The sequence below is a fragment of the Erythrolamprus reginae genome, chromosome 5 (genome assembly GCF_031021105.1).
Source record: "Erythrolamprus reginae isolate rEryReg1 chromosome 5, rEryReg1.hap1, whole genome shotgun sequence".
Classification (NCBI taxonomy): domain Eukaryota; kingdom Metazoa; phylum Chordata; class Lepidosauria; order Squamata; family Dipsadidae; genus Erythrolamprus; species Erythrolamprus reginae.
The window spans coordinates 95,065,935-95,079,919 of record NC_091954.1 but is presented as its reverse complement, the minus strand read 5'-3'; the positions used below and the strand labels follow the sequence as shown (position 1 = coordinate 95,079,919).

General features: G+C 40.7%; 1 protein-coding gene across 1 annotated transcript in view; it reads left to right on the top strand.

Moving 5' to 3' along the window:
• The first annotated feature begins 450 nt into the window (after positions 1 to 450).
• Positions 451 to 13,985, top strand: part of KPNA4 (karyopherin subunit alpha 4) — a 35,175-nt gene continuing 21,640 nt past the window's right edge. Inside the window, 2 exon segments of the mRNA XM_070753542.1 lie at positions 451 to 615; positions 13,745 to 13,789. Of these exon segments, the coding sequence (XP_070609643.1) occupies positions 547 to 615; positions 13,745 to 13,789 (114 nt within the window). The 5' untranslated portion in view covers positions 451 to 546.

Below are 13,985 nucleotides of genomic sequence, written 5' to 3'. Positions count from 1 at the left end.
CAAGCCGCCTCCCCCTCCCCCCCTTCCTCCACCTTTCCGCCTTCCTTTTTCATTTGCGTAGGTCTCTCCCACCCAAGGGCTCCGGCGTCCCCGCCCCGCCGCGGAGGATTAGCCAATCACGGGGTGGCGCTGGAGCGGGGGAAGGCGTGGCCGTTGCCCTCTCTATCCGAGAGCGAGGCTACAACCTCCTCCCCTGCTCCCCCCTCCCCGCCCGTCCCCTTCCCTCCCCTCCCCCATCTTTCTCTCGCTCGCTCGCTCGCTCTGCCTTCGCTACCGGCACATTCCGCCGCCCTGAGGAAAAGGCCTAAAAGGCAACGGGGAGCGGCTTTGGGACAAGACAGGCAGAGGCCGCAGCAGCCGGCTTTTGAGTTTGTCGCCGGGCCGGAGCCGAAGGCGGCTCGAGAATAGGGTTAGACGCGGTGCTTGAGAGAAGCCGGGGAGGGAGGGAGGGACGGACGAAGAAACCGGGGGGGAAAAGAAGGGCCCGGCCGGGTCCGGGGAGGGAGAAAAAAGGACGAAGCGAGGCCGCGCTCCCTGCCTCCCACCATGGCCGACAACGAGAAGCTGGACAACCAACGGTTGAAGAACTTTAAGAACAAAGGCCGCGACCTGGAGGTAGGCACCCCTTTCTGAGGAGAGGAGGAGGAGGCGGGGGAGGGTCCGGAGCGGCCCCGCCAGTGGCGCCGAAACAGCCTCCCGGCGGGTTTGGAAGAACAGAGGTGTCCCGTGGCGTCTCTTGCTACGTTAGCGACTGGCCGGCCGGCCGGCCTGCTTGAAGTGCCTCGAGGCGAGGCCGGAGCCTCCGCCGGGAAAGGGAGGAGGGTGGCGGGTGAGGGGGATGGGGGGAGGAGAAGGAGGGTGGGGTTCGCTGTGCTTTCCTCGCGAGGGACGCGTCGACACTCAACACCCTGGGCTGGGAAGGGCCGCGGCCTAGTCTGCCGCTCGGCGGCGGCGGCGGCGGCGTGGAAGGTTCCGGTTTTTTTTCCCCTGCTGACGGAGACCGGGAAGGTCTGCTTGTCCTTCTTGCCTTTTGCGAAGCGTGGAAGAGGGAGGCCTTATTAAACGTCCGAGACAGGAAGGCGAGGAAAGAAGAAGGAGCCCGAATGCCCGGAGCTGATGGAGGAGCCCCTTCCTCCACCCACCCACCCCACTCCGCCCTCCGCAGCCTGACATGGAAATGGCCTGTCAGATGACTTGTTTTTCTCCTCTTCCCCACCTTCTTTTCCCCCCCTTTCTCTCTCTCTTCTCTCCCTGTGATCTGCACCTTACCGTGGACAACCAGGTTTGGAGCCGCACAGTTGCACAAATGTCCTTCTGCCTACTACTACATGGTTGAAATTCTTTTTTTAAAAAAACAAACAAACTACTTTGTACTATAGTTTTCGTCAGTTCAGCAGCGCAAGTGTAAATCCGACCGGTTTTTTTCACATAAAATTGGTTCACTTTTTGGTCTGCGTTTACAGCAACACTTTAAACGTTGCGGGGAGGTTTTTAAAAGTGAAATTTGAACATGGAACCATGTTCTGGGAGCCATTAATTTTTACAAGTATTTCCCTGCTCCAACCTTAGCATCAGCCGGGAAACAAATGAAATGAAATTGGCTGGTCATTCTGCATGTAAAGATACCTTAACAAACACAAACAAATAAATAAAAAGCACACTTTCCCAGGATTGCTCAAAAACTCGCCTTGGATATGGAAGGCACGATAATGTAGGCAGCTTGGTGATTGTTCCTCATTTGAGTAGAAATTCTTTTAAATTGTATGAATATCATCTCAGTTTGCAGTTTCTCAGATTTCTACCTCAAATTTTGAATTATGTCAAACAGTAATTTCAAAGGTGAGAATTTATAAAACATTGTTTCCTAGTGACTTTGAAGACACATTTATATAGTTAGCAATAACATGAAATTGGTCTTATGCAGTATTTTTTCAACTTCTTTGCCTAGGCAACAGCCCTATTGATGTCTCATCCAAGAACTAAGCACATCCTTAGCTTTTTGAGACTGGCCAGAATTATTTAGTTGCTGTATTGTGGCTTCATTGATTTTCATCACAAGATTATCAAAAATATGCCTTTAACAAAGTTGCTGCTAATATTGAATAAAAAATATGAGCAACAATCTGATATAGCATGGTCATAAACTTTCTCCTTCAGTCTAGGATTTCATGAATTCTTACTGCCATTTCTATCTCCTTTATAACATAGTATTTATCATGCATATGAACAGCGTATTATTTAGATTACATGCTCTTAGATCTCACAGATGGCTGGCAGGTAAACAATCTTTTGAAAATATGGGCAATTTATATTATATATTTAACATTCTGTTAGTATACCTGCTTAGCTGGCAAGAAAGTACCTTGATATGATTTTAATTTATTTTCAATACGTATTTAATATACTGCTCAAAAAAATAAAGAGAACACTCAAATAACACATCCTAAATCTGAATGAATGAAATATTCTTGTTGAATACCTTTGTTCTGTACAAAGTTGAATGCACACAACAGCATGTGAAATTGATTGTCAATTAGTGTTGCATCCTAAATGGACAGTTTGATTTATTTGGAGTTATATTATTTTGTTTAAGTGTTCCCTTTATTTTTTTGAGCAGTGTATTTCACCCCAGCTCTGCTTTAGAGAGGATTATAAATAATAAATTATCTCTAGTGAAAATTATAATTTCATAAAGTTAACTCATTTGGTTCCATGCGTAGTGCCATGCCAATTCCCTCAACTTCTGGGCTCCTTCACAGAAGGGGTATGTAATGCTAGGAAATACTGTGAATTCTGGTATTTCTTGTGCATACTTAATAGCATTTTTTGTGAACTTTAAATTGTTTCACAAATGAGATGTGCTGAACATCTGCAAAGCTTATTTTATTCTAAAATTAGAAAATGTTGGAATTAATCTGTCACCCATTGTTTTGTTACCTACATAATGTGAAAAATAAAAAACATTGATTTTAATTTTATTAGGTGAAAAGGAATCTAATAAAAGCAAGTTAGCAAATAGGAACTAAATGCATCTGAGTGCTTTGTAAAGTTGAAGTGAGCTCTGAGGTATGGCTCTGTCATTCAGGGGAAGGACTGATATTTTAAAAGTTTTTTTTTTTAAGATTGAACTTGTAAAATGTCGAATATGTTTGTACAGTTCCTAACTAAATGTAAAATTAGTGTGGAATTATGCTTCAATGGTAACTAAATGCTTGAAAATCACAAGCTAACAAATTGTCCACTGCAGGTGTAAACCCAAAGCTTGTGCAGTCTATTTTTTCATGCAGGAGGCTAATGAAAGGTGGGTATTTAAGGGTACCTGGGAATTCTGCTTTACTGCTTGTGGGGAAAACAATCTTCCTGATTCCAGTATTTCAAAATGAAAAGAATCTTCAGTTCGAAGGAATACCATTCTTGAGTCATCTTTAAGTTTTGTGACATTATCTGGCTTATGAGGTAATAGATGTATTATATATGACAGTACATTAGACATGCTAATAAACAGCATGTGTTATTTTCAGTTATCTCTAATTATTTTTATGGCTCTGTTTAAGGATGATAGGAATTGTAATCCAACACATCTGGAGGATATCAGGTTGAGGCTATTTCAAACGAATTAGCTGTACAATATAATTGAAAATACTTTTCATAAACAAACTTGAAAAGCTGCTTAGTAACTGATTGCAAGGCAGATTTTAGAATTATTGACATGCATCCAATGAAATTTCAAATGAAATTGCTCTACGGCAGATTATATTGTAATTCTTTAATAAATTGTGTCACCATATCATGTACCATCATAGAAATTTTACAAATGTTAAAATCCTTGTTCAATTGGATGTTAGCCCCTCATCAGTAGATCTTCATATTGTAGGGAATCCCTTTCTACTGATTTGCAGATGAACGTGGGCACATTAAAGGCTTATTTGAGATACTTTGTTTTTCTAAATACTGTACCTACTACTACTTTGCTAGGCAATGCATCATTTTAAAGTTGCAGACGATATAGACCTTAAGTTACTCTGGGAGATTTTTTTAAATCATGTGTTCTAATAGAACTAAAAATACTATCTGCAACAATTTCTTGGCTTGCTATACAAAAGGTGATCGATTGACTTACTGTCATCAGGTTTCATATTTATATTGTTACTTATTGGTTTGCCTTTGGCAACTGCCATCCTGATGTGATAGGATCTTAGTGAGAACCTCAAGTCCCTCTTCCCAGTAAAGGAGAGGTGCAGCTAAGAATTACCTACACGAGGACTTTATCCAACTCAAGGTTTTAACAATGTGAGGGAAGACTATGTGAAGAAAGTATAAAACCAAACTTAGAAGAAGCAAAATGTTTAGAAGAAGCAATATTTCTGTATTTGGCCAGAATAACTATATGGGCCTAGCTAACATTTTTGGACATGATACCATTACATATGATGAGAATGGAATGAACACAACTATTCCAGCTAGTGGGAAAATGTTAAACTTTTTAAGTACATCTAGAGATTAAGATATGGCCAGAATAAACCTTTGCTTTAACAGAAAAGATGTAATTGGAATATAGAATGCATGCTCCTAAAAGAAAAAGCAGAAATTAAACGCATCAGATTGTAAGTTCTAGAATTAATCAATTTAAGATAATCTAATTTGGCTTCTTTAAGTAGAATTTTACATGCAAGAAATCCTGCAAAGTTATGGAAAGGCAGTAATATTTAAATGCTTTTAAATCTGTGCTTGGTTATATCCCTATAAATGGCAGAGTTACACATTTATTAAAATTCTAATGAAGATTAGTATTGCATAAGCATATACTCCTGTTTTAAACACAGCAGAGGAAGAAATAACAATGTTATGACAAATTGCAAGGTGTGTTAAAATCAATTTAAGCAAGAAAAAACAATATTGCAGGGTTGGTTGGAATACAAAAGTTGAAGAAATAGGGAACATAAGACAATAGAATGATTGAATTGAGTAAATACTGTACATTAAAGCAGGAAACTAATAGTATTGTCCAAGTATACATTTTTGTTTGTTACCAAAACAATTTATGCAACATTCACAGGTGGTCCTCCAGCCTGGCACTTAACATTTGTAATAGTGTAAAAGTGGATCACCAAATTTTATGACATTTTTCAGAGATATTTTCAAAAACTGAAGCAGCTAAAAATATTTTAGCATTTTAACTGGAAAATGTCGAAGTAGCTTTCAGAAAAATTATGATTGCTAAAGAAAGCTGGAGTATAGTTACAATAAATATCTGTGACAGCTGAATACTACGTTTTTGCAGTATCAAAAAATTGAAAAATACTATATCTTGGTCAATAATATCAACAAGGGTGAATATGGTAAAACTGAAGTAAACTGTTTTAAAAGAAAAAGAACTGAGGAAAAAGTGTGTCTAACCTAATACTGAAGAGTAATGGAATAGATATGAGAGAAGCAACTGAGATCAGAGGAAGGTGTAAATATATTGTAGAATGAGAGAATTATAGTAAAACGTGATTTAACAAACTATTCAAAAGAAAGGAGTGTTTTAAAAAAATCCCCATTAAAACCAAAAGCTACTTACCATTTAACACATCACTCAAACACACATTGCTTCTTTGGTGCTTCCAAACTGTTTTTTTCCCCACTTGGCTCTTATCTTCCCAATACTGCAGTCAAATCTCCTGCTAGTCCACCCATCCCTCAGTCTTTCCAAATAATTCCAGTAATTTCTGAATTCTTTTCTCTGGACAGTATTTCCAGTGCTTCCCATGCTTTTACCAAAGTTCTCACTCACTAACTGTCCACTCCTCCAATCTTTGTACTTGTGTTCCAGTAATGTAAATTCTCCTTTGTTTCAGAAGGTGTCTAGACTCAACTTTTGTCTGTTGCATCCAGTTTACTCCAGTCCCTTATAAAGTATGAATAGCAATCAATTATCTGGCAAATGAACACCAGATATAGATAAAATAATCATCGAGCTGTTTAAAGTAATGTAGATGAGATATTTAAAATGATACCAAGCTCTGTATTTTTTTTAAATGTAACAAAATAGTATAAAGTGGAGAGAGCAAGAGAATTTTAATAAAAGGTTATTTTACGTATCATAAACACTGACTTTGAATTTACACTTCTTGCCAGAATTTAAAATGTATTAAGACAATTAAATGATTGATTACTCTTTAAAGATCCTTCTTACTAGTTCTAGAATAAGAACTGCATTTGGGAGGGAAATGGCTTGGAATTGAAAAGGGTGTAATTTAGGATACACGTTGATCCTGTATCTGTTACATAGTAATTACTGAATTAAAAGGCTAAAAGAAATATAATCAGAATTGAAGGTTGAAAAGCTAACAGATTGAAATATGATGTTGATACTATTCTGTTAACTGAAACAAAGATCTATTAAAAAATGAAAAATGTATAAGCATTAAAAAGTCAGCACTAAAGCTACATCTAGCCTGCTTAGAGAACTCACAGTGAATGTAAACTAATGAAAGGGATAATTTGTACCCCATAGACCTAAAAAATGGTGAAAAGTAGACTTGTTTTATAGCTTTGATATAAATATGCCAATAGCCAGATTTCTTCAACAATATTTTTTCTCATCAATTATTACAGCAAATTCTGATGAGTCAGTGGTTTTATTAAGATTTATAAAATGTGTTTAAAATGTGTGTGTCTGTGCACATGTGTATTCTCTTTCAAGTTAAATTGAAAGAGACTGAACTGGCGGAAAGTTTGTCCAGAGGAAAGTTAATACTGTATGCAGGAAATGTGTGTCCTGTTGTAGCAAAACTATCTAAACTGCATACAGTTTGTAAAGTGCAACACTTCAGCTAGATGGCAGCACATAACCATCTTTGGTGGATTTAGAAGATCAGAAAGAACTGAAACTACTGAATGTAATTTTTATTCGCTTTTTTAAAAAAATTAGATGATTGATGACTCATTCTGGGCGGCTTATAAAAAAATAAAAACCCAATATACAAAAGTAAAAACAGTAAAGTGACTTTTTAATTTGAAAGCCTTTCAAGCTTATGTTTGTACACTGATTTTCTAAAATTTAAAAAATAGCCACAATAAGTGAGTTTATTAGTAACCCAGTACCAATACACAATGCTAAATAAATACAGAACAAAACTTCCAGTATTGATTCAGCAATATATAACAAATTATTGACTAAACAGCTGTGATAGTTACTTTTATAGGTATTTGTTTTCGTAGATTTTATAGGTATTTTTAAACACTGAGTAAATGAAGTGGAGGTAATGTATGTTTTCACACTTTCTTCTATAAAAGGACAAAACTCACATTTAATCTTTCAGTTAAAATGTCAGTTTTTACATACATACATACATACATACATGCATGCATGCATACATACTCTGAAGCATCTCTCCTTGTCTAAATAGTTGGTTATTTTGATAAATTGAATTATCCATAATATAATCATAAATGTTATTTTAAGTGATAATTCCACTATAAAGATATATACTATTGTGTCAAAATGTGTTGACATATCTTCTCCCCACTTGTTTCATTGGATGGGGAAGTGGGTAAGGATATTATTTCTGCATTCAGCAAAACATGGTTCCAGTTCTTTCTCTGATTAGGAACCCTGTTGGGCTAGGTCAGGTGTGTCAAACAGCCTGCGGGCCGAATGTGCCATGCATTGACCACACACACCCCCGGGTTTAGCAAAGAGAAAAAAAGTTGTGATCCATCACGATGACAACGTAGCGTTGCGAGTTTGACACTCTTGGGCTATAGGTGGATTGCATATGACTAATACAGAAGCTTGAATGTCTGTACAAACCAGTAATTCACCTTCAAAAATGTAGATGTTTAGTTAAAGGTTTTTCTGAAGGTATGTGTAATATATGTATGTATGTGTAATGAGACTACTGACTCCACTTTTGTTTTCATTTTCTTTATTGAGGCCTGACATAAAAACAATTATTGGATACTCCATGAGATAATTAGCTGACAGTGTAATTATTTACTCACAATTATGCATGGTCTAAAGCAGTGTTTCCCAACCTTTTTTGAGCCGCGGCACATTATTCATATTTTCAAAATCCTGGGGAACACTGAAGGGGGGGCGGGGCGGGGGGGCGGGCTAAAGAAAAGTTTGGACAAAAAACCCTCTCTCTTCCTCCCTTTCGCTCTATTTCTCCCTCTTTCTCTCTTTTCCTTCCTTCCCTTCTTTCTCTCTCTCCATCCCTTTCTTTCTTTCTTCCTCTCTTTTTTTCTCTCTTTCTCTCTCCCTCCTTCCCTTCCTCTATGTCTTTCTCTCTCCCTTGCTCTCTCTCTCTGTCTCTCTTGCTATCTCTTTCTTGCTTTTCTCTCTCTCTCTTGCTCTCTCTCTCTCTTTCACTGTCTTGCTATATGTCTCTTTCTTTCTCTTTGCCTCTCTTGCTATCTCTCTTTCTTTCTCTCTCTTTCTCCCTCTCTGTCTCTCTTGCTATGTCTCTCTTTCTTTCTCTTTCTCTCTCTCTCTGCCTCTCTTGCTAAGTATCTCTTTTTCTCTTGCTATGTCTCTCTTTCTTTCTCTCTCTCTCTGCCTCTCTTGCTATGTCTCTCTTTCTCTCTTTCTCTTTCTCTGCCTCTCTTTCTTGCTCTGTCTCTCTTTCTCTGCCTCTCTTGCTATGTCTCTCTTTCTTTCTCTCTCTCTCTCAGCTGACTGCAAGCGGGAGCCCTGACGGCGGCAGCTGGACGTGCTGCTGGACACCGTATATGCCAGGCCTGCAGTGCCAGCAGCACGTCCAACTGCCACCGTCAGGGCTCCCGCTTGCAGTCAGCTGAGAGAGAGAGAGAGCTCCCTCTCGCCGCCGACATCTCCCTGCGACTGCCTGCAGCCGCTGCGGCCACCCCCCCCGCTCCCATCGCCAGTGCCCTCCCGCCGGGCCACAAAGGACACTTGCCGCAGGTCCAACCGCCACCGTCAGGGCTCCCGCTTGCAGTCAGCTGAGAGAGAGAGAGAGAGCTCCCTCTCGCCGCCGACATCTCCTCGCGACTGCCTGCGGCCGCTGCGGCCGCCCCCCCCCCCGCTCCCAACGCCAGTGCCCTCCCGCGGGGCCACAAAGGACACTTGCCGTGGATGCCAGAGAAGCTCCAGCTGGGCGGGGCGCTGCCGGTACTTCCATCCTGGGGCTCCCGCTCGCAGCTGTCCCCCGGCTCCTGCTCGATGCCGCGGTTTTCGGCGCTTTCCTGCTGGGCTCCAAAGAAGGAAGGCGGGAAAAGGCTTTTTCCCGCCTTCCTTCTTTGGAGCCCAGCAGGAGAGCGCCGAAAACCGCGGCATCGAGCAGGAGCCGGGGGACAGCTGCGAGCGGGAGCCCCAGGACGGAAGTACCGGGAGCGCCCCGCCCAGCCGGAGCTTGGCGGCACACCTGGCCATGTCTCGCGGCACACCGGTGTGCCGCGGCACACCGGTTGGGAAACGCTGGTCTAAAGTCTAGGGCCTAAATCATAGTGGAAGCAGTTTAGTTGATTTAGTTAATACTGAAATTTTTAACATATTGTCCATCAGTACTGTGTGCTTACAAATACATTCCTGAGGGCTCGGTGAATTCCTTAATCCATTTTAAATTATTGTTGTAACAAAAAGTGTGGATCTGTTGGAATTCATGTGATTGAGCTTCATATAGGCCTTGTTTTTGGAATAACCTTTTTTGTAGCTTTTTATCTTAGTTGTATTTCATGATTGAAAATACCTTTCATGAAACCTGTCTTGTATACGGGTGTTTTCACAATGTCTTAGAAACAGAAGACTGACGGCAGAAAAAGACCTCATGATCCATCTAGTCTGCCCTTATACTATTTTTTGTATTTTATCATAGGATGGATATATGTTTATCCCAGGCATGTTTAAATCCAGTTACTGTGGATTTACCAACCATGTCTGCTGGAAGTTTGTTCCAAGGATATACAGTGAACCCTCGATCATCGCGAGGGTTCCGTTCCAGGACCCCACGCGATGATCGATTTTTAGCGAAGTAGCGGTGCGGAAGTAAAAACACCATCTGCGCGTGCGCAGATGGTGTTTTTGCTTCCACTGCCGCCCGCCCTTCGCCCGCCCACCCCGTTGCTCGCGCCTGGGGATCTAGGGAGTCCCCACCCCGCGCGCGTTGCTGGGGAAAGCGCGCGCGTTTGGGGACTCCCTAGATCCGCTCCCCAGCTGGGGAGCGGATCTAGGGAGTCCCCACCGCGCGCGCGTTGCTGGGGAAAGCGCGCGCGTTTGGGGACTCCCTAGATCCGCTCCCCAGCTGGGGAGCGGATCTAGGGAGTCCCCACCGCGCGCGCGTTGCTGGGGAAAGCGCGCGCGTTTGGGGACTCCCTAGATCCGCTCCCCAGCTGGGGAGCGGATCTAGGGAGTCCCCACCGCGCGCGCGTTGCTGGGGAAAGCGCGCGCGTTTGGGGACTCCCTAGATCCGCTCCCCAGCTGGGGAGCGGATCTAGGGAGTCCCCAAACGCGCGCGCTTTCCCCAGCTGGGGAGCGGAGCTGGGATGTCCCCAAGCGCGTGCCGCCCGCCCGCCCACGCCGTTGCTCGCGCCGCCGCTGGGGTCTTACGGGGGCAAGAGGGGGAAGACCCAGGGAAGCCTCTGCCCGGTGGGGAAACTCCACCATCTATGCAAGGGCACGCATGCGCAGATGGTGGAGTTTACTTCCTGGTTGAAAACTCGCGAAATAGCCCTTTCGCGATACTTGAACACGCGAAACTCGAGGGTTCACTGTACTACTCTTTCAATAAAATAATATTTTCTCATGTTGCTTTTGATCTTTCCCCCAACTAACTTCAGATTGTGTCCCCTTGTACTTGTGTTCACTTTCCTATTAAAAACACTTCCCTCCTGAACCTTATTTAACCCTTTGACATATTTAAATGTTTCGATCATGTCCCCCCTTTTCCTTCTATCCTCCAGACTATACAGATTGAGTTCATTAAGTCTTTCCTGATACGTTTTATGCTTAAGACCTTTACCATTCTTGTAGCCCATCTTTGGACCCGTTCAATTTTGTCAATATCTTTTTGTAGGTGAGGTCTCCAGAACTGAACACAGTATTCCAAATGTGGTCTCACCAGCGCTCTATATAGCGGGATCACAATTTCCCTCTTCCTGCTTGTTATACCTCAGCCAAGCATCCTACTTGCTTTTCCTACCGCCCGCCCGACCACACTGCTCACCCATTTTGAGACTGTCAGAAATCACTACCCCTAAATCCTTCTCTTCTGAAGTTTTTGCTAACACAGAACTGCCAATACAATACATTCCTTTTCCCAAGTGCATTATTTTACATTTGGAAACATTAAACTGCAGTTTCCATTGCTTTGACCATTTATCTAGTAAAGCTAAATCATTTACCATATTACAGACGCCTCCAGGAATATCAACCCTTTATATCAATATCAACTCTTTAGAGTAATAGGCAAACCTTCCCTAACAAAGCTTCCCCTATGTCACTCACAAACATATTAAAAATAGGACCAAGAACAGATCCTTGTGGTACACTGCATGTAACCTGTCTCTGCTCAGAATACTCGCCATTAACAATAACTCTCTGATGTCTACGCTTCAGCCAGCTGCAAATCCACTGAACTATCCAGGGATTAAGTCCAATCTTCACTAATTTATCTATCAGCTCTTTATGTGGAACCGTATCAAAGGCTTTGCTGAAGTCCAGATAGGCAATATCCACCGCACCACCTTGATCCAACACCTTTGTGACATAGTCAAAGAAATCAATGAGATTAGTCTGACATGATTTGCCTTCAGTAAAGCCATGCTGATTTGGGTCCAATACGTTTTTTTTTTTTTTTAGGTGCTGATTTATCCTCTTTTTGAGTAGAGTCTCCATTTTAACTATAACTGATGTCAAACTAACTGGCCTGTAGTTACCAGCTTCTTCTCTACTGCCCCTCTTGTGGATAGGCACAACACTAGCCATTCTCCAATCCTCAGGAACATCTGTTAACGGATTGGTTAAACAAATCAGTCAGGGAGGTAGCAATGACAAATCTGAGTTCTTTAAGAACTCGGGTGGATGCCATCTGGACCCATTGCCTTATTTATCTTTAATCGTTCAAGTTCTTCTAAGACATCGGCTTCTAAGATCACTGGAGCTGAATCTCTACAGCTGGTAGTAATGCTATATCCATCTATAATATTATATTGTAAGGTGTCTTTTGAGAAAACTGAACAGAAATAGTTATTGAAATGGTCAGCGATCTCCTTATTCCCATCAATGCATCTATTATTCCCAGTACTAAGCTTCGTGATGCTGCAGTTTTTCTTCTTCCTATCACTAATATATCTAAAGAAGGTTTTATCCCCCTTCTTTACAGATTTGGCAATTTCTTCCTCTTTTGAGGCTTTAGCAGCATATATTATCTGTTTCGCCTCCTTCTGTCTCATTTTATACACCTCTCTATCAGCTATACTTCCAGACTCTTTATACCTCCTATAGGCAGCCTTTTTTTCATTGACTATAGCCCTTACATCATTGCTAAACCATAGCGGTTTCTTCTTCCTTTTACCTTTAGTTATTTGCCTTACTTACAGTCCAGTGACTTTTAATATGGCCTTTTTTAATACAGTCCACTGGGTGCTCACTCCTGCCATTTTATCCCTCCCCTTTAATTCATTATTTAAATATTCCCCCATTGCATTAAAATTTGTTTTTCTGAAATCCAATACTTTGGTTGCAGTATAGGATTGCTCACAATCAGTTTTTACATCAAACCACAAACATAGATGGTCACTGCAACCTACATTTTCTCCCACCTTAACCTCTGAAACCCAATTCCCATTCGTAAAGACTAAATCTAGAATATTTCCCCTCTAGTCAGTGTCTTAACCAGCTGTGCCAGAGCTGCTCCTGTAAAGGCCTCTACTATATTCTTACTTTTGCATGTAAGGGCACTGGGGATATTCCTTAAGATTCCTTAGTCTTAATTTGTCCTGTCCCATTACCCCGCCCCCCAAAGGTTTGGAACCCTGATCTGGAAAATTAATATTTCATTCCCTCCTTTGATCTGAAAGAGGAAGTAAATAGGAATAAAAGGTGCAATTAAGATCAATATGAACTTAGTAAAGAGCTTCAGAACTTACATATATATATATATTATTTCCATTTCTTGTCAGTAAATCTAGTATTATTCCTTCTAACAATAAAATTGACTATATTGTATTGGGATAATTTTTAATAAAAGAAATACAAATCTTATTTTTAAAATATGCTCTTGAAACTCTGAAATTATGGACAGAAAATTTTATATCTGAGAAAAAAGAAAACCTAAGATTCTCAATGGCTGTTTGTTCTGGTTGATGTATTTTGTTTCATTACTTGTTACAGATATTAAAGGGGCTAGATTCAATGTCTAGATATGTTGGAAAAAATGTTGTAGGAAAACAAGGGAAAGATTTATTCCTTTAAATTGTGCTTAATATGTGACATTAAAGAGAGCTATTTTGTCTATATAAATAGATTATATATTAGTTTATGCAATGATCAAATATACTGAAACAGTATTATGTCAATAACTAAGTGCAATTTAGTTGCCTTAATTTTTTAAAGTATTTATTTTCTTTTGATCAATTTTTGGAATATTACTACTTTTAAAAAAAGTTTTGAACATACTTCTTTTATCTATAACATTTCTATTGTAGAATTGAGGATATCTCATAGTCACATTTAGAACTCATATTACTTCAAAAAACATTAGAAGTGGAATATAATTCTATAATACTTTAATTTCTACAGACTATGAGAAGACAGCGTAATGAAGTTGTTGTGGAATTAAGAAAGGTAAGGTTTAACATTTTAACCACATACAGTATTGTAATTTTAAATTTAACATTGGCTCAGTCCAGTTCAACACTGGTGCAACTATCCTCATATATATGAGAAATTTCTATTATCCTGTACTTAATGTTTACCTCTTTGATCCAAGTTCATAATGTCCATAATTTGTTAAAATGGGGGGCATTTACAAATAACAAAT